This window comes from Neophocaena asiaeorientalis, unplaced genomic scaffold (assembly GCF_003031525.2).
Source record: "Neophocaena asiaeorientalis asiaeorientalis breed wild unplaced genomic scaffold, Neophocaena_asiaeorientalis_V1.1 scaffold79, whole genome shotgun sequence".
Taxonomy (NCBI): Eukaryota; Metazoa; Chordata; class Mammalia; order Artiodactyla; family Phocoenidae; genus Neophocaena; species Neophocaena asiaeorientalis.
In genome coordinates, this window is record NW_020175402.1 from 8,922,549 (window position 1) to 8,950,506 (window position 27,958).

A 27,958-nucleotide genomic window follows, 5' to 3' on the forward strand; every position below is an offset into this window, starting at 1 on the left:
GTGGGTAATCAGGTCTCTGCAGGAAGGGGACACTCAGAGCCGGCTCCATCTGTAGACCCCAAAGAGGAGTCAAGGGATGGGCCAGGGGGCTCTGGAGCTGCAGGGGACTGGCAGAGGAGGCCAAGAATCCCAGCGGCTGCAGGAGGCTGGGCAGGAGGTCGGGGAAGTTGCTCCTGGCCTAGGGACCTCAGTGAGGCTTGGAACTGGTTGCTCATGGCCACCAGGGATTTGAGATGCTGAAGCAGGGCTTGGCGGGGACAGGAAGCCCTGTGGAGGTGCTGGTCATGGCCAGCTGGTGAAGCTGAATAGGGATGCCAGGACTGGTGCCAGCCTGGGTTTGGATGCCGTAGCCCTCGTCCAGGACCCTGCCAGGTCTCAGGCTTTCCCCACAGTCTCCCCCTGCCTCTGGGAGGCCTCTGCCAAGCACAGATTCCCCTTGGGGCCAGGCCGCCTTTGCCCTGGCCCTGCTGCAGGGCACCCACCGGGGGAGGGGATCCCTTCGGGGCCACGTCTGGCCCTGTGGCCTCTGGCTGGTAGCATCTCATCTCCGCTTTTCTGTTGAAGGAGAGCATTTTGCGAACCTTCCCCCACAAGGGGCTGAACTCTGCTGTGGCCAGGAGCCCTGCCTTGGGGAGCAGCACAGCCAGCAACAGGCTTGCGTGAGTGGCTTCCAGGCCTGGAGAAAGAGGAGGAAAGAGACCAAAGGCTTGGATGGAGAGAACTCATAGCCCCCAGAAGCTGCATTCTGGCTGTGGCAAGAGGTCTGGAGGTTAGACCCCAAGAAGAGCTTTCCAGTAGTGAGATGGGGCCCATGAGATGCTAGGAAAGTTAAGTAGGAGGGTGTAAGATTTGCTCTCACAGTGTGTGAAAGGGTTCACTTGGCTGAGACTGGGGCATGGATGGTTTAATCTCAAGGCTGTATGATTCATTCTACCACACTGTCCCCAGGACAGGCAGCCCAGAAAGATCAAACACTACTCAGCAACAGGTACAGTCTACCCCTTGATACCCCCTCCAGCCCCCTCCCATGCTTTCCTGGATCCACACCCTGGAGGCTATCCAGCCACAAAAGCCAAGCTTGGCCCAGGATAGCTGTGGTGAAAACATCTCTCCTTCCTCTTTTATTTAGGTCCTAATTTCAGCCAGTTGGTGGTTCCTGCCTCTTCTGCTATGCTGGGGTCAAATGTGACTGGTGAGTTTCTCGTCAAGGTGCCTGATTGGAGAGACTGTATGTGTGGTGGTTAGCAGGCCAGTTTCTGCTACTGACTGGCTCTGTGACTCTGGACAAGTCATTTGCTTTCTCCCTACCTCAGTTTCCTCATCTATGAAGTGAAAAAATTAACAGCACCATCCTGAAGGGGTTATTTTGAGGACTAACTGAATTAATATAAGTGAAGCTTTCAGAATGGTGTCTGGCACATAGTAAACAATATACAAGTCTGAGCTCTTCTTGTTTTTGTTCTCACGTTTGCCCATCTCAGAAGTTCCCTTCTGAGATGTGCCTGCCTCCATGGAGACAGGGGTGACTGTGTCTACAATGCCTGTCTGGTCACCAAGTGAGGGGAGACAGGGCCTGGGATGGGCATCGGGCACTCACCTGGGCCTCCAAGAGGGCGCAGCCTGGAGGGCAGGGGCTGGAAGGCAGGCAGGGGCAGCAGGACCACCCCCACCTGTTCCACAGCTGCCAGGCCATGGCACTGCTTGTCGTTGAGGTAGGAATAAAGCAGGTGGCAATTTTGGGTGTCCCGAGAGCCCTGTGGGCACAGTCTGACCACGCAGACGTCCTGAGGTTGCAGGAAGAAGAGCAGGTTTAGGAACAGTCATTCTTTGCTCCTGTGAACACCCCTGGTCTCATCTGAACCTCTGAGAACCCTGTGAGGAAGAGTGGCCCCATTTTCCAGAGGTGGAAACAGAGGGACTTGCCCAGGGTCACACAGTGAGTCTGCAGTCACAGTGGGAACTGGACCCGGATATCTTAAACCAGGCCTCTGCTCCAGAGCTGGCGTGAAAGAGAGCTCAGGGCTGGGGATATGGTGCTAGGAGGAGAGGTGGTACCCAAGGGTGGGTGGTTACCTTGGCCTCGGCTGGGCAGATGCTGGCCAGAAAGTCCCAGACAGCACTGGGGGGGATGCAGCCTGCAGAGCGGATCACCTGGGGCAGGGCCTGGGGACAGGTAGGAGGCCAGTCAGCCTCCCAGCTTCCCGCCCACTTTAGGCAGACTCAATACTGGCTACCCGGAAGCCACGGCCTGTGGCCAAGAGGATTGACAGGCAGTATATCAGGAGCCCCAGTGGCTGCTGGAAAGCCCTAACTACCCCTGGAGGCCTACAGCCTGTCCTGGCCAATCTCCTCCACTCCTCAGGAGCCCCTCACTCCCTCCTCTAACCCCCTACCCTCATCCAGCACTTCGCCGATCGTCACTCACTCAACAATAACTCCTAAAACCCTACTCTGGGCCAGGATGCACCAGACCCTTTTCCTGGGCCCTTCCTGCTTTATGCCTTGGGTTATGGGGAGCCCCTTGCCCATGTGTCTCTGCACGAGTGGGGCTGCATCTAGCCTAGCACAGGGCCAAGCACAGAGAGGGAGCCAATGACTTGTTTCAGAAGGAGTGAGTGGGTGAATGAATGAATGGGGGTGTGTGTAGCTGACTGGGGCTGGTCAGTGTGCAAGAGAGTCTTCGGCGAGCTGGGCAGGAGTACCCGGATGAGCCAAAAGCTGTGCCCCGAGACCAGCTGGGCCTTGACCCGGAACTGCTTAATGGAGAACATGTCCAGAGACCCCTCCCAGGGCGGCTGGCTGGGCAGGGCTTTTGTGGACCCAGCAGGCATCTGGAGCCTAGAGGGAGGGACAGAGAGAACAGGGCCAGGTGAACAGGTCACCAGGGCTTCCCCAGCAGCTCCTTAGTTTTCAGAGAAGGTCCTGTGTCTCCACTGTGGGTGCTGGAACACTGGTCCAAACGTGGCCTTATGTGGCAGAGACCAGTAGGCAGGGATGATTAGTTCCATTGCACAGATGGGGAAACCGAGGCCCACACAAGAGGCAGGATTTGCCTAAGGCCATAGGGAAAAACCCAGCCTGTGTCTGCTGCCCCAGCAGGTGGCCTCCCCCACCAACCCTGCCAGTTGCCCACCTTCTTGCCCACTGCCCCATCCTGTCCTTGGGCTCCATGGGAGGCTTCTCCTTGGTTTGGGGCATCTCTGGAGAGGACATAGGGACCAGGCTTGGGGCTCTCTGGAAAGCATCATCCCCCATCCTCCTGGTGGCTATGAAGGAGGCTGGCCGCTCATACAAGGGCTTCCAGTCTGCAAAGAGCAGAGGCAGGAGCTGAAAAGGGGGCCGGCAGCTAGGCTAAAGCCAGCCCAGGGCATTAGAAACGGAGTTTGAACTAGGTCCTTTTTGAGGTGACCTGGAACACAGGTACCCCCGCCCCACCACCTTCTCCCCAAGCCATGAATCCCTGTTGCCGCTGAACCCCACACTCAGCCCCAGCCTACCCACCACCCTGTGCCCCTCCTGTGTCTCCCTCCCACCCATGCAGATGCGGCAGCTGGGGTCTAGGAAGTGGTGCTTGTGCTGCTCTGTGGTGTCCTCGTGCTGCTCCGTGGTGCCCCTCGACGTGGCAGGCAGGGCCAGTGGGCCGCAGTCTATGGACACCATGGGTTCCTGGGAGGCAAAAGAGGAGAGAGGGGTGGGCTGGGAAGGCGGCTGGGGAGGTCAGCAGCCCTCCATGAGTAGGGGGCCCTCAGAGCTGTGGTTTTATTTTTCTAAATAATATATTCTTTAATTACAAAGGTATTGTGAACTTGTAACAGAAAATTTAGAAAATTTGAAAATTAAAAAAAAAAAATCCCCCCTTGTCCCACCACTTAGAAACAACCGTTGATACTCCGGGTATTCCTTTATAATAGTTTCTCTATACACAGAGTTTCAGGGGTCCTTTTGTGGTTCATGTGTCCATGAAGCACAGCAAAGTTATCTGCCGTGTTATACCGTCCCTGTAGACATTGCACTGATGGGGTGGGCTGGAGTGTAGGCATCACCTCTGCTGCTAGACAATGAGGTCGTTCCCAGGCTTTCACCGTAACAAACAGCACTGAGGACATCCTTATGCTGAAAGTATTTTCCTAAACTTTCAATTATCTCCTTAGGATGAGTTCTCAGAAGCAGATGACAGAATTGGGGAGAATGAACGTATTTAAGAACCTTGATGCCCAATGCCAAATCACCCTTTTTTCCTCATAATAGAAACAGCTTTAAACACACAACAAACATTGATTGCTTCAGGAAGATTTGAAAAGATCTTGAAACTCTCACTCTTGCCTTAAAACCACCTCCAGAACAGTGACAAGGCACAGGCTTTGGAGTCAGAGAGCCTGGGTTCCAGTCTCCCCCACTGCCAACTAAGTGACCTTGGGCAAACGGTTTCAGGTGCCTCACCCAGGAAACTGGCATCACCCATCTCGTAGGTTATATCCTGAGGTTTGAATGAGGCGTTGTTTGTAAAAGTGGCACATAGTAGGTGTTCAGTCGGAGGAAATGTTGCTATTCTGTGTTATCTTCCCCTCCCCTACTCTGCCGCCGGCTCTCTCTTCCCTCTCTCTCTGGCTCCTCCCCCTATATTTACATTCAATTTACTCAGGGAATACAGGTTGGTTTGGGTTGGGGAGCAGCCACGCCCTCTTAGGGCTCCTCTCCGCACAGCCAGGAGGTCTGCTTGTTGGTCTGGATACTGGTGAGGGAGAGCAGGGATTTTTGTCGGTCAAGGTCACTGACATTTCCCCAGCGAACGAACATGGCTCAAGGGACCCTGCGCTCCCCCCATCCCGGACACACAGCTGATTAGACCGGGGTGAACATCTGACCCACGAGACACCCAACCAAAGCCGGAGCAGCCTTCTCCTGAGAGCGACTGAAGTGAGCCAAGGGGGTGCTCTGATTGGCTGCAGGAGGCTGAGGGGGTGGGTTCACTGATTCGAGGGCTGCTGAGCCATCCTGCTGAGCCATGTGCAAGGAGGAGGGGCCGAGGGGGAGGAAGAAGCAGGATGGACGGGAGGATGGGGCAGGTCCCCCACAAAGAAAAGGGCACTCTGCACAGGCTGCTCCGGACTCCAGGTGGTGCCCTGCCGGCGCATCCCTAAGTCCTTCTGCTGAATAGACCAAGTCTCTGCTCCTTACATCCAAAAAGTCCCTGCCTCAAACAGTGTGTCCCTCCTGCTTCCCAACCTGGGATCTGGTCGGAATGCCTGAGGTTGGGGGGAACTGCAGAGACAGGACTCACTCACACGAGGTGCCTTGGGGTTAGGCCAAAAGGAGGGGAAGCAGTGCTGAGAAGGTGCAGACAGGCCCGGTGCCGGCGTTTGTCTCACCCCGTGCTCACCCAGGCCCCGTGCGGCCACCGTCATTCCCCTATCTACGATGAAGACCGTGGGCCTCAGCGTAGTCAGGTGACTTGCCCAAGGCCACACAGCTGGTGAGGTGAGGGGTGGGATCCGAGGGCACAGGCCCTGCCTGGCACCACGTCAGGCTCCCACTTACCACCAGATCCTCCAGGGTCAGCGTCTGGTCCATGTCCCGCAGGATCTCGACTTCCCCCTTGTGGGTCAGTTTGGAGGCCGGGAGGCTGCACGGCTCCTTCTGTAGCTGCTCGATGATCTCCAGGCTCTGAGGGGCAGGGCGGCCCCAGCTCAGCCAGGGTTGGAGGACTTTGGCCACCAAGAGCCCAAGTGCTCCCTCGAGGCTCCCCCGCTGCGGCTCCCCTTCCGTGCCAGCCCTTTCCCTTCCTCCACGTCTCTGCTTCTGCCAGTCCCTCACCTGGAGGCCCCCCACCATCCGCCTTACTTCTCCATTTTCCACTCATTCACCCTCCAACTCAAACCCAGCCTCCCCCAGGAAGCCTTCTTAAACTTCGCCTTCTCGCACGAGTCAAATCTGTCCCTGACTGTATCCCACCCACCCTCTGCCCTGGGAAGAGCGTGGGGTAGTCGAAAGGGCACGGGCGCTAGAGCACCAGCTGTCATTAATAAAGGCCCACAAGATGGTGTGGCCCCGGGCAAGCCCTTCATTGCTCTAAGCCTTAGTTGATCTGTTGTCTAAAATGAAATTAAGAGCATCATATTAAACAGCTTATGTTGAGTGCGTAGCCTGGAGCCTGGCTCACAGTAAATGCTACTTGTGATTCTTATTGCTGATCAGTGTCATCCTATCTGAAACTATTCCTGAAAGCCTGTCTCTGCCTTTCTAACAACCCCGGGAGGACAGAAGCCCTGTCCTCCCAGCAGGGTTGGCTTTGTGGGCATGGGCTCCATGCAGTAGCCCAGGGCCCTGCGCCTAGAAGGGTCCCATGCTAAATACTGCCATCATCTTGAAATTCTTTTTTTTTTTTTTTTCTTGGCCACGCTGCCCGCATGCGAGATTTTAGTTCCCCGACCAGGAATCGAACAAGTGCCCCCTGCAGTGGAAGCACAGAGTCTTAACCACTGGGAAGTCCCTGAAATTCTTAATCATTGAACAAAACACCCGCATTTTCATTCTGCACTGGCTCCACAATTTACATAGCTGGTCCTGGTCGCCCACAGTGCCCGGACAGAAGCTCAGAGTGGACAGATGCTCCTAATGGATTCCAGTTATTAATTCTAACCAGCCCAGTGTCTGTCAGAATAAGGGCCTTATTGCCCTAGCCCACACCATAGGCCCTGCTCCCTCGATCAGTCCCTTTCTCACTGGGGCACCAACAAACATTATGCAACCATCTCCTGAAGCTGGCCCAGTGCCCACACCTTCCCTGCCCCTGTGCAGTTCCCCCTGGGAGAGAGAGACCCATGGACGCAGGGTGTATGGGGGTGTATCTGTGAACTGCTGGAGGCTGTGGGGTTCCTCACTCAGCCTGGGGCACTAGGAAGACTTCCAGCCTTTTCTGGAACTTCTGGGGCTGGACTGGAGCAGGGTCATCACACTGGGTCTGTGCCCCATGGATGGCGGATGACAATCCTGGATTCCAGACTCTGGGCCAACATCCCCAGTCCCCCCACCCCCCAGCCCAGCTCCATAGAAAAGCAAGTGGAAGACAACACCCCCGGGGGTGTCACCTCTCTACTGAGCTCTCCATCTCCAATCCCCTTCATTTCTGCCTCTTTTCCCTTCTTTTTTGGTGGGGAGAGTCTCTCTGACTCTCTCCCTGTCTGCCCGATCTTTCTGTTCCCTCGTTTCTGTTTCTGTCTGTCCTGTGCTCCCCTGTCTCATCACCTTCCTCCTCACTCTTTGTCTCTGTCTCTCCCGCTCCATCCTCGGGCCTCCCCCTCCCCAAACCCCTTCGCCATGTCCTGACTTGACCCAACAGCTCACCCTCTTTTCCTCCTGGTCCCGCCAGCGGGCCAGCTCTTGGGGGGCCAGCTGGACCGAGCTCATCCGCACCAGGCCGTGGGGGCTGACGTCTCCGTGAACCACTTTGAGAAACAGGTCCTGCAGGGGCAGGGGCTGCACCACACCGCTTGGAGAGCCCCACCCAACATCCTGCCAGGGCTTCCCACCTCTGAGGGGGACCCAGCCCAGCCCGGAGCCCCACTCACCGGGTTCCTGGGGTCCCGCAGGTTGAACAGCAGGCTGCGGTACTTGTTCTTGTAGCGGCCGTCGGTGGCTTGTGTCAGGTCGAAGAGGGCTGCCTCGATGCCGGCAGCGATGCCCTCCACGGCCTCCTCACTCAGCGCCAGGTCTGGGCGCTCCTGAAGGCTGTGGGGCACAAGGGCAGGGCCAGGGCACCGAGCCCGAGAGGTAGACATGGGTGGAGAGCAGGGTCTGGGCCAACTCTGGTTTCTATTCTGAACATTTTCCTACAGGAACCCATTTATTCTCCCCCCAACTCCGTGAAGAAGAGGTATTAACATTCTCCATTCACAGATGGAGTGACTGAGGCTCACAGAGGATAAGGGGCTTGCCTGAGGCCACACGATGAGTAGAAAAGTAAGATCGGATTGCTCAGCCCCTGCTCTATCCCTGGCCAGTAAACCGGGGTATGGAGGGAGGGGAGGAAGCCTGGGGGGGGAGGGTAAGGCATTGGTCAGGGGAGGGGATGGAGCCCTGGCCCCGGATGTAACCCTGAATCTGCTACTGACTTGCTGTGTGACCTTTGCAAAACGCTGTCCTCTCTGGGCCTTGGTCTCACCATTAGTAAAATGACAGCTCTGTGCTCAGATCTCTGAGATAGTCCCAACACAGAGTCTCACTGTGTCTGAAAGCATTTGCTGTGGGCGACATCCACGAGGACCTGAGCAGACACTGAGAGCTGCAGCGGCTTAATGAGAAAGCACAACCCTGAAGCCAGAGAGACCCAGGTTCAAACGTGTGGGCAAATGACCTCACAGGATAAAATGGGGTTAGTCGTACACACAGAAGCCCTTAGAACACGGCACAGCCCTGGGAGGTGATGTGTGTGAAGGCAGCCCTTCAGGATGTCCTGGATGTCAGGGAACGCGGAACAAGGCCTTACCGACTCCACAGCGCCTCCCGCATGGCACGGACCACAGTGCCCCGTACCCCAGTATCCAGGGGTAGCTTCTCCTGTTGGGGCTGAAGCTGAGCTGTGGGGAAACAGAGTCTCTGGCGCCCAGTGGATGCTCAGGGGCAAGGGGAGGGGGTGACTCAATGCTGAGGGGCTTAGGCAGGCAAGGCAAGGGTGCCACCCTCAGAGACCCAGGGCGTCTAGGATGTCTGTCTGGGAGCCAAGTCCAGGCAGCCAGCGGTCCCCACCCCTTTGGGGAAGGACTACAGGCTGATTGCAGGTGGGAGAGGAGAGGAGTCTTAGCAGGGGCTGGGGCCCAGAGCTGGGTGGGAGCCCCCTGCGTGCTCAGCAGTCCCTAGAAGACAGACGGCTGCTGAGGGGCACCCTCCACGGCCCCTCACCTGAGTCCTCTCCCTGCGCCTGCTCACCAGGCTCCTCCTCTTCAGCCTCCACTGGGCCACACTGTAGGGGAGGGGTGAGGACCCGAGGCCTTGTCCCCAGGTGCAGCCTCCCAGCCCCAGGGGGACCCTGCTTCCCCAGTCACCTCCCCAGTCCCACATTCCCCCTACCCGTGCTCCAGGAAGGGATGCCGCGTGGCCAGGGCAGAAGCACTCACCCCCGGACACTCAGCACCAGCCTCCTGAACGGGAACCCCCTCCTGCAACAGAATGAGGATGTGGAGAAGAAGGTGGAGCCCCTGGGCAGAAAGGAATGACTCCTCGGATGGTGGAAGGGGTCAGAGAGGCCACCAGAGCCCCATGCTGTCCCCCCTGAGGGAGGTGGCTAGAGGATCTTGGGATGGCAGGACATGAGGGGTGGCCAGGAACAAAGGTCAACAACTGCTCTCTCCCCAAATGCATGGAGGCCCAGCCCCTCCCTTCCTCCTCTGCTCCGGTCAAGCTCCTGAACTCTGCAGTGCAGGAGAAGGAATGCACAGACCACCGCCCGGGGCGGCCAGCCAGCAGAGGTCTAACTCTGCCTCTGGCTATTACGTTCTGTGTGACCTTGTGCAAGTCACAGTGTCTCTCTGGGCTGCAGCACCATCTCTGTGAATCAGGTGTGCACGTGCCTCTCCCAACAGGATGAAGAGACCTCTCAGTGTAAAGAACATCTTCTGTACCTGGCACCCCGCGGGGCCCCGGGCCATGGGCCTTTCCTTCAATCTGGGCCTCTGGACAGGTGAGGCTGAGCTGACCTCCATCATGTCCTCCAGAACCTCCAGCTTCGGAGGCAGGAGCCCCCCTGCCTGGCCGTAGCCGCTGGCCCCCAGGAGGTGGATCACTGCCCCAGAACCAACCTGCCAGGGGAGAAGAGCCCTTCAGAGCACTAACCTCACCTGCAACTGTTTACTGTCCTCGCTCTTCCCCGCTGAACTGTGCTCTTCCCCGCTCTTCCCCGCTGTACATGCTCCATGAGGACAGGGAGCATGTACGTCTTAGCCCCCACTGTATTCCCAATGCCCAGAAAAGGCTGGCACAGAGGAGGGCTCTATAAATGTTTGCTGACTGCCTGGCCTCCATCCCAGGAGAGAAGCCTGTCTTCATTCCCATCCTCTCGGCTTCCCCTCTCACTCCCAGCCACGTTCAGAGTTACCTGGACCCTGTACTGAGACCCTTCTCACCCTTCTGACCAGAGATACATCTTACCAGGGAGCCATATCCTGTTCTGAGCCCACCTTCTCTTCCTCAAAGCTCTGTCATGCCCCTTTTCTAGGGTCACTGACTTGCCTTTTGCCCTGAAACAGCCACGTGGCGAACACGTCCAACACCCCCTCTGAAAGCCTGCTGATCACCCCTCTATTGCCCCTGAGAGGAAGCCCTTCATGACCATTTCAAGATGCAGAGTGGTTCTGGGTCTTCTAATGAGCTATAGAATCTCTCCTGCTCCCCTTTTTGCATTGGCTGCCAGGAAGCTTAGTATTAACTTTAAGCCTAGACGTTGTACCTTTCCAGGATTGGGGGGTGGGGTGTTGTAACAAGATTTCTCCTTCTCCTCCCCCTTTTCTTGCTTTCTTTAGACTTTAACCCATTTGAGTGTGTTTTGATTCTTTTAATTTATTACAAACCACAGGGAATTGTTTTGAAAGTAGATGGGTCTAAAAAGTAATCCTTGAATGAATGATCATGAATGGTCAGGTTCCAAGGTTTGGGGGAAAATAGAGGTCTGAGATTCACGTCATAGGAAGTGGGGAGTACTAGGAAGCTCCGGAGGAGGGCAGGCTGGGGCAGGGGGCTGGGATCATCTCTGGGGAGGACCCCTCCCACCCCACCACACCTCAGGAGAGAGAGAAAAAACAGCAGTAATAAAAAGGAAAAAACCTACGTAATACACATGCTTCACCCCATGGGCCATTTTCATTGCCTCCTTGGAGAGAAAGAAGAAACAGACATTAGAATTCAGAGGACCCAGTGACCCCACTGCAGGGAATTCACAAGAAAATACACACAAAGGTGAAAGATGTACATTCAGTGTTCACTGGATTGGCATTTATAACAACAACAAAAAAATGGGGTACAATCCAGTGTCCATCAAATGGGTAATGGTTAATAAATGGTTACATATCATACTACGGATTCTAAGTAGCCATTAGAAAGAGTGAGTAGTCATAAAAAAACTACCATTCATCAAGGGCTTATAAAGCAGCTGACCCTGGAAGAAGCATGTCATACATGATCTTATTAAGGTCTCAGAAAAACACTATGAACTATGTACTATTTCCATCCCCATTTTACAGATGAGGAAACTGAGGCTCAGAGAGGCTCTGAAAAGTCCCATAGCTACTAAGTGACAGAGCTAGGATTAGAACCTAGTTCTGTCTGACTCCGAAGCCCAGGCATTTAACTGCTGGGCTATGTGGAGAGCACTGAGAGATATGGTAAGATTCATGGAAAGATGTCAAGCTGTATTGTTTGGAGAAAAAGAAAGAAATAGGTTATGGAGCAGTATGTGTTGCATAAACCCATTTATGTAAATATATATTTATAGATGCATAATAGAAGTTATCTCTGGGGAATGAAATTCCAGGGGGATTTTCACTTTCTACTTGTAGACACTTGGGTATTTATGTTACTCAGAATGAGCGTGTGTCTCTTTTATAAGCACAAACATACTTTTTAAATTAAAAGACAAGTTCAGAACAATGTGTGTAGTGTGCTACCATTTGCTTTAAAAAGAGAAAGATTTTTTCATTGTATTTGCTTGAATCTGCATGAAATATCTCAGGAAGTATCCACAAGAACTTGATATCAGAGGCTTCCAATAGGAAAGGGACTGGGAGTTGGGAAGGAGACTTTTCACTTTTTTTTTTTTTTTTTTAACCATGGGAATGAATCAGCCTTTCAAAAAAGTAAATTGAGATGGGGGGAGGGGGTGGCAGAGGGAAAACAGGGGACATCTGGGAAGGAAAACAGGAAAGAGATTAAGAGTAGTCCTTCACAATTTAAAACCTTTTGACTGGCCCCTGTTCTCAGGGGTCCACATACCAGTGTTATGAGGATCCCAAACAATAGGCAGCAGAATCAGACCAGCAAGGCTTTAGATACTGGACTTATTAGACAAGAATACAACATATGTATGTATGATACGTTTAAAGAAATAAAAGGCAATGTCAAACATATGAGTGAAGGGCAAAAATATGTATTAAAAATATTATATATATATATAAAATCTGAAGGGCAGATTTGGTTGGGCACAAAACACGACTTCTGGAAATAAAAATATGATAATAATAACTATTAAAATTTAAAAGTCAATATATAGGTTTAGACACAGCTGAAATAAGCTAGTGAACTAGAAAATAGACTTAAAGAAATTATACAAAATATTTACAACACAGAGACCGTGAAACACAATCAAAGAGACACAAAGGCTAGAGCGAAAGGACTAATATCACTCTGGAACTAAAGTTCCAGAAAGAGAGAGGAGAGAATTGAGCAGAGGGAGTATTTGAAGATAGACAGCTAAGAATTTTCTAGACTTGATACAGGACGACAATTTACAGATTCAAAAAGCTCAGTGAATTTCAAAAAGTTTAAGTAAAAGTAAATCCACACCTAGACACATCATAGTGAAACTGCTCCACACCAATGATAAGGAGATCCTGGGCTTCCCTGGTGGAGCAGTGGTTAAGAATCCGCCTGCCAATGCAGGGAATACTGGTTCGAGCCCTGGTCCGGGAAGATCCCACATGCCGCGGAGCAACTAAGCCCGTGTCCACAACTACTGAGCCTGCCCTCTACAGCCCGCGAGCCACAACTACTGAAGCCCGCACACCTAGAGCCCATGCTCCACAACAAGAGAAGCCACTGCAATGAGAAGCCCGCGCACTGCAACGAAGAGTAGCCCCTGCTTACCGCAACTAGAGAAAGCCCGCGTGCAGCAACGAAGACCCAACACAGCCAAAAATAATAAATAAAATTAATTTATTTTTTAAAAAAAGGGGATCCTAAAAGCATTGAGAGGGGGAAAAAAATCTAACACTTTAATAGCACTGAAAATGTGCTACCACTGTTCTGAATGCTTTCCTTGTTAGTTCACTTAATCCTCATCACAACCCTGCGAGTTAGGTACTGGTACCATTATTGCCCCCATTTTACAGAAGAGGAAATTGAGGCACAGAGAGGTTAATCAGCTTGCCCAGTGTCATACAGCTAGTAAACCAAAGATCTAAGATTTAAATCCTGGCAGTCTGATTCCAGAGGCCACACCTTTAACTGCTAATGCTATAATGCCTGCCTCTCACAAAAAGACATTCTACCTACAAAGGAATGGTAGTTAGACTAACAGCTAACTTGTCAATAGTAATATGGAAGCAAAACATAGTAGAATAATATTTTCAATATGCTTAAGGAAAATATCAATTGTGCACCCACACAAAATATTTTTTGAGAATGAAGATAAAATAAAGATATTATAACTTATTTACAAAACAGAAATAGACTCACAGACATAGAAAATAAAGTTACGGTTACCAAAGGGGATAGCGGGGGTGGGGAAGGATAAATTAGGAGTTGGGGATTTACATATACCCACTACTACATATAAAATAGATAAACAATAAGGACCTACTGGGTAACTCAGGGAACTATATTCAGTATCTTGTAATAACCTATAATGGAAAAGAAACTGAAAAAGAACAGATTCAGTGAACTGAGTCACTTTGCTGTACACCTGAAATATTGTAAATTATACTTCAATTTTAAAAATGGTTTAAAAGGGCTTCCCTGGTGGCGCAGTGGTTGGGAGTCGGCCTGCCGATGTAGGGGACAAGGGTTCGTGCCCCGGTCCGGGAAGATCCCACATGCCGCGGAGTGGCTGGGCCCGTGAGCCATGGCCGCTGAGCCTGCGCGTCCGGAGCCTGTGCTCCGCGACGGGAGAGGCCACAGTGGTGAGAGGCCCACGTACCACAAAAAAAAAAAAAAAAAAAAAAAAAGGTTTAAAAAAAAAAAAAAAAAAAAATGGTTTAAAAGAAAAAATAAAGATATCATAGAGAAAACCAAGAGAGTTATTGTTTTTCTTGATAATTTTATTTTTCTCAATAAACAAAATGTTAAAGGGTGAACTTGAGGCAGAAGGAAGGAAAAATGATCCCAGATATAAAAGCTGAGATGTAGAGAGGAATTCTGAGCAAAGAAAATGATAACTATGTTGTTAAATCTAAACGAACACTGATTATATGAAACTATAATATTTGTGTAATTTGTGGGATTAAAAAAATAACTTAGGACCAACTTACTAGATAACAACAGCACATAAATTGGGAAGGTGCATGCTTGGAGCTAAAGCATTCCCAGATCATCATATTACTTCAGAGGAAGATAAAGACAGTAACTTCCTTTATACTTTGATAGGTCAGGTATTTGTGTTAACATTTCTACAACAGCCACCAAAAGAATACAAACAGGGCATAGAGGGATAAAAAGGAATAAGAAAAAGTAATCAATCTAAAAGGAGGTAATAAAAGGGAGAAAGTGTATAAGAAAATGCAGGATATATGCAAAGCACAAAATAAGACAGTAGGAATAGAGTCAAATAAATCATAACTACAACAAATGTAAATGGACTAATATTTCAGATTAATGCAAAAATTATCAGAACTTTAAAGAAAGGAAACCCAATTATAAGACACTTATAAAACCTATTTATGAAACACAACAATGCAAAAAGGTTAAGAGAAAAAAATGGAGTAATATGTGAGTGGGCAAATACTAACCAAAATAAAGTTTTGTAGCTACACTAGTCTCAGACAAAACGAATTTTAAGGCAAAAAATAATTAGAGGCAAAGACCTCATTACATAATGATTAGCAATTTCACCAGAAAGCTATAACAACTCTAAATGTATAAGCGTCTAATAACATAATCTCAAAAAACATAAAGTAAAAATTGACAAAGCTATGAGGAAAAAGACAAAACCACCACTATAACATGAAATTTTAATGTATTTTTCTAACTATTGCTAAATCTAGCTGACAAAATAATCAGTAAGGATAAAAAAGATTGAATGAAAACAATGAAGAAGCTTAATCTGTGTACATATATAGAACACTGTTCTTAATATACACATTCTTTTCAAGTATACATGTAACATACATGAAAATTAAGCACAACCTGAGCCATAAAGCAAATCTCAACAAATTTCAAAAGACTAGTATTTTTTAGACCAACACTGCCCAATTAATTACAAATGTGAGCCATAGGTGTATTTTTAAGTTTTCTAGCCACCTTAAAAAAGGTAAAAAGAAACAAGTGAACTTCATTTTATATTTTACTTAACTCAAAATATCCAAAATATTATCATTTTAACTTGTAATCAATAAAAAACATTATTAATGAAATTTTAATTTCTTTTTTTCAGTGACTAAGTCACTGAAATCCTGTATGTATTTTACACTTACAGTACATCTCAATTTGGACTGGCCAGCTTTCTTTTTTTTTGTCGCGCCACGCAGCATGTGGGATCTTAGTTCCCAGGGATTGAACCCACGCCCCCTGCATTGGAAGCACGGCGTCTTAACCACTGGACCACCAGGGAAGTACTTTCAAGTACTCAGTAGACACAAGTGGATAGTGGCTACCACATCAGACCACTCAGATAAAGATCACTTTCTCAGACCACAATATGATTAAGTTAAAAAGCAATAACAAAAAGAAAAACATAGAGAAAGAAAGTAAAGAAAGAAACTCATATGAATGGAAATTAAGAAATACACTTCTAAATAACACATAGGCCAGGGACTTCCCTGGTGATCCAGTGGTAAAGAATCCACCTTCCAATGCAGGGAACGTGGGTTTGATCCTTGGTTGGGGAACTAAGATCCCACAGCCGAGGGGCAACTAAGCCCACGTGCCACAACTACTGAGCTTGCGCACCTCAACTAGGGAGAAGCCCATGTGCCACAAGGAAAGATCCCGCATGCCTCAACGAAGATCCCGTCTGCCGAAACTAAGACCCGATGCAGCCAAAAAATAAATAAAATAAATAAATATAAAATAAATAAATAACACATAGGCCAAAGGAAAAATTTTAATAAAAGTTATGAAATACTGAGAATTGAATGATAATAAGAAAGACATATATTAGAGCATGTGGATGGAGCTAACATCATCATTAGAGGTTCCTTTATAACTTTAAGTGACTATTAGAAAGGAAAAAGATAGAAAATTAATGAACTAAGCATCATTCTGAAAATATTATAAAAATAAGAGAATAAATGGAAAGAAAGATGATACTGAAAACAAACATATAATGCAGAGGATCCACAAAACCAAAAATCAGGTCTTTGAAAAGACTAAAAAAAAAACAATTCTCTGCCTAAGGAAAAGAGGGAAAGGACAACAAGACAATATTTAGAATGAGTAATCATGAGTGCACAGATATTAAAAAGATAAGAGGCTATTGTGAAATACTTTATGCCAACATGCAAGTAGATCTGAAAACTCAGATTAAATGGATACAATTCTAGAAAAATGTAACTTACCAAAATTGACTCAAGGAAAAAATTTTTTTAAACTGAATAAACCTATAAGCATAGAATTAATTGAATCAGTAGGGAAGGAATCATCTTCCCTAAGGAAAACACCAGTCGAGACTTCTTTTTTTTAACCAGTGATGCTACCGAAATGTTCAAAGAACAAATAATTCCAACTTTATACAAATTACTGCAGCAAATGGAAAAAGGGAAAACACTCTACAATTCATTCTATGAGGCTGCAAAACTGAATACCAAAACCTCACAAGGACACTGTAAGAATAAATCATTTCAGGCCAGTTAACTCATCAACAGAAATACAAAATTTCCAAACCAAATATTATCAACATGAATTCAGAAAACATAAAAAAGATATAACATGATCAATTTTGGGTTTATTCCAGAAATGCAAGATTGACTTAATATTTTAAAAACCCAACTCATTAAATTAACATTAGTAAGAGAATAAAAATCATATTATATCAAAAAATGCAGAAAATATACTTCTTAAAATGTACTGTCCATTCAGAATAACAAGCAGGTCAGGAGTAGAAGGCAGCTTCCTTAACTTGATAAAGTATCTATATAAAAACAGAGCAAACATCACACTCATGGTGAAATGATGACCACATTCCCTTTGAAATCCAGAACAAGACAAAGTTCCCTGTTACCCTATTACTACTTCTATTCAATATTATACTAAAGGTCTTAGCTAGCACAGTAAGGAAAGGGGGTGGGGGAGATGTAAGAATTGGAAAGGAAATAACAAAACTCTCATTATTTGCAGGTTATATGATTACCTACATAGAAAACAAAAAAAATCCTAATAGGTAATTTATATAAATTAATAAAAGATTTCTGCAAAATCAATTGCATGTTATATACCATCAATAGTTAGAAACAGCAATTTTTAAAAGTTACCATTTTATAATACATAAAAACATAAAGAGGGGCTTCCCTGGTGGCGTAGTGGTTGGGAGTCCGCCTGCCGATGTAGGGGACACGGGTTCGTGCCCCTGTCCGGGAAGATCCCAAATGCCGCGGAGCGGCTGGGCCCGTAAGCCATGGCTACTGAACCTGCGCGTCCGGAGCCTGTGCTCCACAACGGGAGAGGCTACAACAGTGAGAGGCCCGCGTACGGCAAAAAAACAAAACAAAACAAAACAAAAAAAAAAAAAAAAAAAAAAAAAAAAAAAACAAAAAAAAAAAAAACATAAAGAAATAAAATCAGACAGTATGTGCTTTCTGATGGAAAGACCACACCACTACCTAAAAAGCAGTTGGCCCCAAAACTTTGAATCCAAATCTAATCAAAGCTCCAGGTTTAACCACCAGTTCATAGAAAATACAGAAGACAGAGGAACAGGTTTCACTATAACCACAGCGATGCAATAAGCTACGGGAAAAACAACCTAGTTTCTTCAAAAATGACTGCAAGAAAAACAAGATTGGAAACAGACCTATACGTTAAAAGAGGCTTACAAGGCATATCAACCAACTGCAACAGGTAGATTTTACTTAGATCCTGACTTTAAAAAGACAAAGTATAAAAATAAATTATCATCTTTATGAAACTATTGGAAATTTGGATATTAAACAAATATTTGATATTAAGGAATTATGGTCAACCTTTAGAGAAAATAATGCATGGTTGCTAGAGTTGGGTGATGAGTACAAGAGATTTCATTCCAGGCGCCGGTAATTTTTTTCTGTGAAGAGCCAGAGAGAAAATATTTTAGGCTTGCTGGCTATACAGTCTCCATTGTAATCATTCAACTCTGCCATTGTGGTAGGAAATCAGCCATGGACAGTATGTTAACAAATAGTTGTGCCTGTGCTCCGATAAAACTTTATTTACTAAACCAGCTGAGGTGACCAAAGCATGGGTGATAACTTGCCAACCCCTGCTTAAAATTCAATCTACTTTTACATATATTTGAAATTTTCCATAACAAAAAATTATATATAGATACAGTATTTAGGAATAAATCTGAAAAAGATATGCAAGACTTTTATATGAAAGAACGTATAAAACTTTATTGAAAAACAATAAAGATGATCAAAATAAATGGAGGAATATACTATGTTCATGGATTGGAAGACTCAATATTGTAAAAATGTTAGTTCTGCTTAAAATGATTTATAGGTACAGTATATTTTCCATTAAGATCTCAACAGGTTTTTTCAAGTGTGGAAATTGACAAGCTGATTGTAAAATTTATGTGAAGGAGGAAAAAAAGTAAGAGTAAAGATCCTCCTGAAAATAACAAAATTGGGAGATTTTTCTTGCTAGATATCAAGAAGTATTAATGATTATTATAATTAATTATATATTATAATATAATTATTATAATTAATTTATTATTAATTATAATTAATATATGCATAAAGAAAGAAATTTTAAACAAGATGAGCATAGGGAGAACAAAACCAATCCCACATATATGGAGACTTGATTTATGACAGGGCTGGCATTGCATATAACTGGAGGACAGAATTTTCAGTAAATGGTGTTGAAACAATTGGGTATCCATATAAAAAGTGATATACCCCATATCACTCACAAAATCAATTCCAGGCAAATTATAGACCTAAGTGTGAAAGGAAACACAACACTACATAGAAGAACATCTTCATGACCTTGAGATAGGAAAGAGATTCCTTAAAAAGATTATACCTATTAGGATACATATAAATTAGGATACATTAAAATTAAGACTACCTCTTTTTTGTTGTTGTTGTTTTTTTTTTTTTTTTTTTTTTTTTACTCAACCACTGCGCCACCAGGGAAGCCCTCTACCTCTTTTTAATTCCAATTCAATTCAACTTCCACTTCTGGGTATAGACACAAAAGAACTGAAAGCAGGGACTTGAATATTTGTATACCAATGTTCACAGCAGCATTATTTACAATGGCTAAAAGGTTGGAAATAACCTAAATGTCCATCAACAGATGAATGGATAAACAATATATGGTAAAGGCATACCATGGAATATTATTCAGCCTTAAAAAGGAATGAAATTCTGACGCATGCTACAACATGAACCTTGGAGACATTATGCTAAGTGAAATAAGTCAGTCACAAAAGGACAAATATTGTACAATTTCAATTATATGAGGTACCAAGAATAGTCAAATTCATAGAAACAGAAAGTAGAATAGTGGTTATCAAAGGCTGGGAGAAGGGGAGAATGGGGAGTTATTGCTTAATGGGTACAGAATTTCAATTTGGGAAGATGAAAAAGTTCTGGAGATGGATGGTGGTGATGACTGCACAGCAACGTGAATGTACTTAATGTCACTGAACTGTACCCTTAAACATGGTTTAAAAGGTATATTTTACGTGACGTATATTTTACCGCAATAAAACAATTTTTAATAATTAAGAACTTCTACCCATCAACAGACACCATAAGGAAAGCAAAATATGAACCACACTTTGGGAGAATATATTTGCAAAACATATAGCTGACAACGGAAGAGTATCTAGAATACATAACGAACTCCTACAGATCAGTAAGGAAAAGTTAAAACCAAAAATTTTTTTTGGCAAGACTTAACCAGAAATGACCAGAATGCATGCAAAGATTCTTCTTAGTAATAGGGAAATGAAAATTAAGACAACATTGAGACACCATAGCATATCCCTATTTTGGCAAAAATTGAAGTCTGATAATATCAAGTGTTTGTAAAGATGTGGAGCTACTGGAATCTTGCACTGCTGGTGGGAGTACAAACTATTTTCAGCCATTTTAGAAAACATCTGGCACTGTTTAAGTTGAATATGTATATACTCTATAACCCAGCAATTCCACTCCCAGGAATATTCCATGGAGCCACTCTTGCCCACATGTACCAAGAAACATACAAAACTGTTCATCATAGCAGCACCATATGTAATAGCAAAAAACTGCAAACAACCCAAATGTCCACGTGGAGTCAAGGAATAAATAAATTGTGGTATATTCGTGCAATAGGATACTTACTGCCAATACTTAGGATATGTGTGAACCTGGGAAAGTTACTTAACCTCTCTGTGCCTCAGTTTTCTCATCAGTAAGATGGGGATAATACAAGTATCAACCTCATAGTGTTAATGCAAGGATCATTATCATTATTCAAAGCTCTTAGAACAGCGCCTGGGACTCAGCAAGCTCTCTCTATAAGCTCTGATGTTGTTAAGTTTCCTTGGCTCCTGCCCCTGAGAGAGTCCCTCCCGGTACCTGACCAGACTTCAGTCTCTCCATTTCCCTTTAAGCAATGTTGTCCTCGATGATCTTTCCCACCTTCCTTCTCCCCTCTTGACCCCACCCCACCTACTGCTCTGCTCCGGCAATGCTCCAAGCTGCTCCCTGTCTCTGTACTTTTGCATGTGCTCTGCGCTCTTCCTAGTATGCCCTTCCTACCTTCTCTGCCTGCTGCACACCCACTTCCTTTGCCCAGATCCAGCTCCCACAGCCCCCTCCTGTGCCCTACCCTACCTCCAAGCCCTCCCACACACCCCTCCCTAGGGAAGACTCAATTGCTCTCTGGGTATCCAGAATCTGCTAGGTGTCAATCTGAATCTCAACTCTGGTTACTTGTTTGTCTCCCCACACTGGACTTTGAGATCCTGGAGGAGCACTCCCTGTTTGCTGAACAAATAAAGCCCCATAAAAATCTAAGTCCCTTAGCCAGGCCTTTAGCATCCTGGCTCAGTGCACAGAGTGGAACTGAACAGGCCTGGATTCAAATCCTGACTCCACTGCTTACTTACTGCACGACCTTGAGTGAGTCACTTAGCTTCTCGGAATCCCAGTTTTCTTAATCAGCAAAACAAGGGTATTAACACTGACTTTTCATGCTATTGTGAGGATTAAACATGAGATGATGACCTATGCGAAGCTCCTGGTATAAGCACTTAAAGAGCTATTCTTAGGCTGTCCATCTGCTGGAGACATGCTCCTCCCTCTCACAACTCCTGATGCTTCGTAGCTGCAGATGGGCTACCTGAGTGTGGGAGCCTAGGTGGGGCCGGAGGAGCTGTGTGCCTCCCGAGCTGTGACAGGCAGAACAGGGGACACTGCCAGAGCTGCCCTCCCCATGTCCCCGCTATCCCATCCACTGAGTGGCTCCAGACCTAACTGACCACCGTGGGGATCAAATAGAGAAGAAAATGGCACTTCAACCAACTTCCCCACCCCCCCTCTAAGAGTCTCTATCTCACACCAAAAGAATACAACACAGCCAGCCTCTCATACCAGATTCCCAGCAGTTCTGGGGCCCAGCTGATTCCCACATTTCATAGAGGAGGCAACAAGATTCAGAGAAGAGACATCTCTCGTCTAAAGTCACTCCGTTGTAAGAAGCAAAGCCTGACCTTGAACCTGTCTATCTGCCCCTGACACGAGCCAAGCTGCCTCCAGGAGAAGGTGCCAGGGCCCTCAAAGGGGATGCAGATCAGCTGGGCACTATGCCCATGCTTGCCCACGCCCCACTCAGCCCTGTCCTCAACCACCTGCCCGTCCCTGTCACAGCCCAGCCTCAATTCTTCTCCTCCAGCTGGCACCAGTTGCCGTGGCAACAGGTTGTTTGGGAAGCTGTGGAATGATGGGGCTGTGCCACAGAGTCAACGGATGGGGCCTGGAGGAGAGAGCAGCTGTGGGCTGCTTCCAGTCAAGGTGGGCAGGAACCTGGCTCCACCACCAAGCTCAAATACCCCCTCAACACACTGCAGACCCAGGAATTCCAATTCCGGGCATCTGGCCCAAATAAATACTCTGAAATAGGGAGGGGCCAGATGCACAGGAGTGTTAATCCCGGCAGTCCTTAAAGCAGGACAAAATTGTATACATCAGTAACAGGCAACATGTTTTAGTTTCTTCTTGTACCAGGCACTATGCTAAATACCGAACACACATATGTGTCATCTCATTTGCTCCTCACACCGCCCTATGAGGTAAGTACTTTTAATACCCCCATTTTGCAGATGAGGAAATTAGACTCAGAAAGGTGAGGCCGCTTGCCTAGGTCACATTCAGAGAGTGGCAAAGCCAGGACTGAATGCCTGTCTGTCAGCCTGTGAGCTTTGTGCTCTTAACTTACATGACAGTGGTCGGAAATGAGAAGAGGAAGACCCAGCCCATCCTCTGGTCCTGGCAGTGCCTGTAGACCGCTACGATGCAGGGTTCAGGGAAAGCACAGATTTGCAAAATTGTATGTACCAACTGGGAAACACCTTCGAATACTAAAGCACTTGAAAATTAAAGTGTAAGTCCCAGAACAATGAGGCATGGCATGAACCTACTTATATATAAAAAGGTGCCTTCAATATACAGATGTTCATATATGTATAGAAGTTATAAAAAGGAGACTGGAAGGATGCTAACCATTAACAGCAGACAAAGGGCAATTGGGCCGGGAGGTATTAAACAGGATTTCCTCACTCTGTGTTAACAAATTCATTGTAAAACAATTTTTTTAATACCTAAAAAATCAAGTTATAAATTGTGACATGGGGCTTCCCTGGTGGCACAGTAGTTAAGAATCTGCCTGCCAATGCAAGGGACATGGGTTCGAGCCCTGGCCCGAGAAGATCCCACATGCTGTGGAGTGACTAAGCCTGTGCACCACAACTACTGAGCCCACGTGCCACAACTACTGAAGCCCGCACACATAGAGCCCGTGCTCCGCAACGAGAGAAGCCACGAAAATGAGAAGCCTGTGCACCACAATGAAGAGTAGCCCCTGCTCACCACAACTAGAGAAAGCCCACGCACAGCAATGAAGACCCAACACAGCCAAAAATAAAAACAAATAAATAAATTAATAAAAAAAAATTGTGACATGCGTGATCCCTTTTCTAGGCAAAGAAAAGACATATATGCAGAGGAAAAAAATGGAAGAAAGGACATATATCAAAATGTCAACAGGATGGAACAGGATAGAAAGCCCAGAGATAAACCCACACACATATGGTCACCTTATTTTATTTTTTTAATATTTATTTATTTATCTGGCTGTGCTGGGTCTTAGTTGCAGCACTCGGAATCTTTGTTGCTGTGTGTAAGATCTTTGTTGCAGCACGTGGGATTTTTAGTTGTGGCATGCAAACTCTCAGTTGCAGCACATGGGATCTAGTCCCCTGACCAGGGATCGAACCCAGGCCCCCTGCATTGTGAGCACGGAGGCTTAGCCACTGGACCACCAGGGAAGTTCCAGGTCACCTTATTTTTGATAAAAGAGTCAAGAATATACAATGGAGAAAAGACAGCCTCTTCAATAAGTGGTGCTGGGAAAACTGGACAGCTACATGTAAAAGAATGAAATTAGAACACTCCCTAACACCATACACAAAAATAAACTCAAAATGGATTAAAGACCTCAATGTAAGGCCAGACACTAAGATAGCTAGTGGGAAGCAGCCACATAGCACAGGGAGATCAGTGCTTTGTGACCACCTAGAGGGGTGGGATAGGGAGGGTGGGAGGGAGACTCAAGAGGGAGGGGATATGGGGATGTATGTATATGTATAGCTGATTCACTTTCTAATAAAGCAGAAACTAACACACCACTGTAAAGCAATTATACTCCAATAAAGATGTTAAAAAAAAAGAATATTAACTGTATCTTATAACTTAACATATACTAGGTTCTAATAGAATTTTGACATTATTAATAAAACTTGTTGCAATGACAAAAAAAATGTCAACAGGAGATAGCTGTGAATGTTGGCATTATGGGGATTTTTATTTCTTCCTTATTTTCTACGATAAACACATATTAGTTTTTTCATTAAAAATTAATGTTTTTGAGTGATGTTTGCAAAGACAATGTAATAGCACTTCTAATGTAATTATAGTACCAAATAGTGGTAAATCACACAGGCAGCTCATTGGTTCCTATCCCAGTTCTACTAATTTGTTGTTTGGTCTTGACATAGTCACTTTACCTGTCTGAGCCTCAGTGCCCACAACATTAAAATGGGTATACAACATTAGCATCTACCTTGTATGGTTGTTAGGAAGATGGAAGATAAAGAGCTCGGGAATATACCCAGCTCATGGTAGGCAGGCCAGCTGCTATTACTGCTGTGATGCTAGAGGGGAATGTGCACAAGCAAGCAGCCCAGCAAGCTCTCCAGACAGACTGCCTGGGTCTGCATCCTGGCTCTGTCATTTACCAGCTGTGGGACCTTGGGCCTATAACCTTACCTCTCTGGGCTTCAGGTGAAGACTAAACCAAAAGCACTTAGCACAGAATACATATTCAATCAATGTGATAAAAATTTAACTGTGTGACTACTATATATAAAATAGATAACCAACAAGGACCTACTGTATAGCACAGGGAACTAACTATACTCAATATTTTGTAATAACCTCTAAGGGGAAAGAATCCGAAAAACAATATATATACATATATATGTGTATATATATGTGTGTATATATGTATGTGTATATATATATATATATCACTGAATTGCTATGCTGTACACTTGAAACTAACATGATATTGTAAATCAAATACTTAAATAAAAATTCAACTATGTGAGAAATATACATCAAATACAGGTAATGCCATCTTCTGCCTTTGGTGTACAAACATGTTAGCTATGATTATTTATAGAATGACCAATATTACTATCAGTAAAAGAACAATGGAAAGGGAAGCAGTGAATACAGGGAACACAGCCAGGCACTGCCTCCCTTGCTGTGTGAGCTTAGAGAAGTTTGATAACTTCTCTGAGCCTCAGTTTCCCCATCTGGAAATACAGGGCTAATGCCTGTCTCATAAGGCTATTGTAACACTCAAGGAAAAGCAAATTTAACATAAATGGATTTACCTTGTGCCTTATGCTCGGCACGTTAGTTTACACCATCATCTCATTTAACCCTCAAAACCAGGGGTCCTCATCCCCCGGCCACAGACAGGTTTGGTCTGTGGCCTGTTAGGAACCAGGCTGAACAGCAGAAGGTGAACTGCGGCTGAGCGAGCCAAGCTTCATCTGTATTTACAGCCGCTCCCCATTGCTCGCATTACCGCCTGAGCTCCGCCTCCTGTCAGATCAGCGGTGGCATTAGATTCTCATAGGAGCGTGAGCCCTACTGTGAACTGCGCATGCGAGGGATCTAGGTTGCGCACTCCTTATGAGAATCTAATGCCTGATGATCTGAGGTGGAGCTGAGGCGGTGATGCTAGCACTGGGGAGCGGCTGCAAACACAGATTATCATTAGCAGAGAGGTTTGACTGCACGGAGACCATAACAAATCAATTTCTTGCAGACTCATATCAAAACCCTATCAGTGAGTGGCAAGTGAAAATAAGCTAAGGGCTCCCACTGATTCTGCATTATGGTGAGTTGTATAATTATTTCATTATATATTACAATGTAATAATAATAGAAATGAAGTACGCAGTAAATGTAATGCACTTGAATTATCCCGAAACCATCCCCTAATCCCGGTCCGTGGAAAAGTTGTCTTCCATGTAACTGGTCCCTGGTGCCAGAAAGGTTAGGGACTGCTGCTCAAAACAACCCCATTGGGGCTTCCCTCGTGGCACAGTGGTTGAGAATCCGCCTGCCAAGGCAGGGTTCACGGGTTCCAGCCCTAGTCTGGGAAGATCCCACATGCCACGGAGCAACTAAGCCCGTGCGCCACAACCGCTGAGCCTGCGCTCTAGAGCCCGTGAGCCACAGCTACTGAGCCCCCGTGCTGCAACTAATGAAGCCCACAGGTCTAGAGCCTGTGCTCCGCAACAAGAGAAGCCACCGCAGTGAGAAGCCCACTCACCTCAACGAAGAGTAGCCCCCGCACCACAGGTAGAGAAAGCCCGCGCGGAGCAACAAAGACCCAACACAGCCAAAAAAAAATAATAATAATAAAATAAATTTAGGGCTTCCCTGGTGGCGCAGTGGTTGAGAGTCCACCTGCCGATGCAGGGGACACGGGTTCATGCCCCGGTCCGGGAAGATCCCACATGCCGCGGAGCAGCTGGGCCCGTGAGCCATGGCCGCTGAGCCTGCATGTCCGGAGCATGTGCTCCGCAATGGGAGAGGCCACAACAGTGAGAGGCCCATGTACCGCAAAAAAAAATAATAATATAAATAAATTTTAAAAAATAAAGTATAGGATGTGGATGTGTGTAGGTTATATGCAAATACTATGAAAAAAAAACCATTAAATTGGAATTAGTATTCCCTTTTTACAGATGAGGAAACAGGTTCAAAAATATTCCAGGGTCACTCAACAAGGAAGTGGGCAGAGATAAGATTTCAATCCAGGACTCACTGACTCCAAAAGATAATGATGCCCTTCCTATCTCAACCTTTCAGACTCAACCTACCAGTTTGGGGCAGTCTCCTGGGCTGGATTCCTCTGCCTGGTCCTGGCTGGAGTTGTCTGGGCATCTGTCAGTGCCCTGGGCCTGGGCATGGGGCACCGAGCTCCTTCTCAACTGTTTAGCACACTTGGATCTTCTCTGCCCCATGCATGGGCCTGAGCTAGCCTTGCTGGCTACAGGCTGCAGGGCAGCAGCGAGTCTGTGTCCTGGCATCCCCCCAGACACTGGCTGAGCCTTGACCTCCAACTCCTCCTGGTTGTGTGAGGTGGCAGGGCCATCACCACCGCCAGGCCCCACGATGTGTCTGGCTTCTTGCTGCTCTGTGGAAGCCTTTCCAGACACTCCCAGGCACAGTACAGGGCTCTGTGGAGGATCCCGGGCAGCTGGATGAAGGGACTCGCCTCCACTGGGCAGTGGGGACCTGACAGGGTCACAGGGGCTGCCTGGCTGGGTCCTGCCCTCTGCAGTGGGCAAATATTCAAACTTCTCAATCCCTGAGGCACAGCTCATCCAACTTCCACCTGAATCTCCAGGCCCACACCCAGTGTCCTTGCAAGAGAGAGGACTGCAAGGGCCTCCCAAGGACTCCACGTCAGCACCTTGGGGGGAGTCTCCCACAGACTGGGGTTTGTTCCCACCAGGGCTCTGACCAAGCCACAAGAAGTCATCAGCCCCCTCCTCATCCTCTGAGGGGGCCTCAGACCTCCTGCTTTTCTGTCTTGTTCCCACGGACACACTACAAAGATTCCTGGGCCAGCTTCCAGCTAAGATGTCGTGCATTGTAACCTGGAGCCTCTTGGAGGCCTGAGCCCTCCTGTGGGCAGGCACTGTGGGCAGCTGGGTGTGGAGCCTGGGGCCGGGCACCGAATCCTGGCTCTCTCCCATAGCTTGCAGCCCCAGGACCACCAGGTGGGCCTTGGCCTCCAGGCTAGTCCCAGGAGCACCCACTACCTGGGAGCTGGCACCTTGCTGAGCCTCTTCCCTGAGGACCCTCTTCCTGCTGCCCACCCAAACTGGGGCCCCAGAGCTCTCTCCTGGCAGGTCTGGTGCCAGGCCTACCATGGAGTTGGTTTCTTCCATATCCTCCTGGAAAAGCCCACAGCTGTTGTGGAGACTGAGAACGGGGTCCTGTGTGCTGGAACCCTCTGCAGCTGCCTCCTGAGACAT

General features: G+C 46.9%; 1 protein-coding gene across 1 annotated transcript; it reads right to left on the bottom strand.

The window, feature by feature from the left end:
* SPOCD1 (SPOC domain containing 1) lies at positions 1-27,958 on the bottom strand. The gene is given in 16 exon segments (XM_024766879.1): positions 1-676; positions 1,598-1,784; positions 2,074-2,163; positions 2,703-2,852; positions 3,154-3,305; positions 3,534-3,666; positions 5,539-5,664; positions 7,345-7,461; positions 7,569-7,728; positions 8,486-8,576; positions 8,899-8,962; positions 8,964-9,028; positions 9,214-9,289; positions 9,618-9,794; positions 10,820-10,861; positions 26,795-27,958. Coding segments are annotated over 16 exon segments (3,462 nt in total). The 3' UTR covers positions 1-8.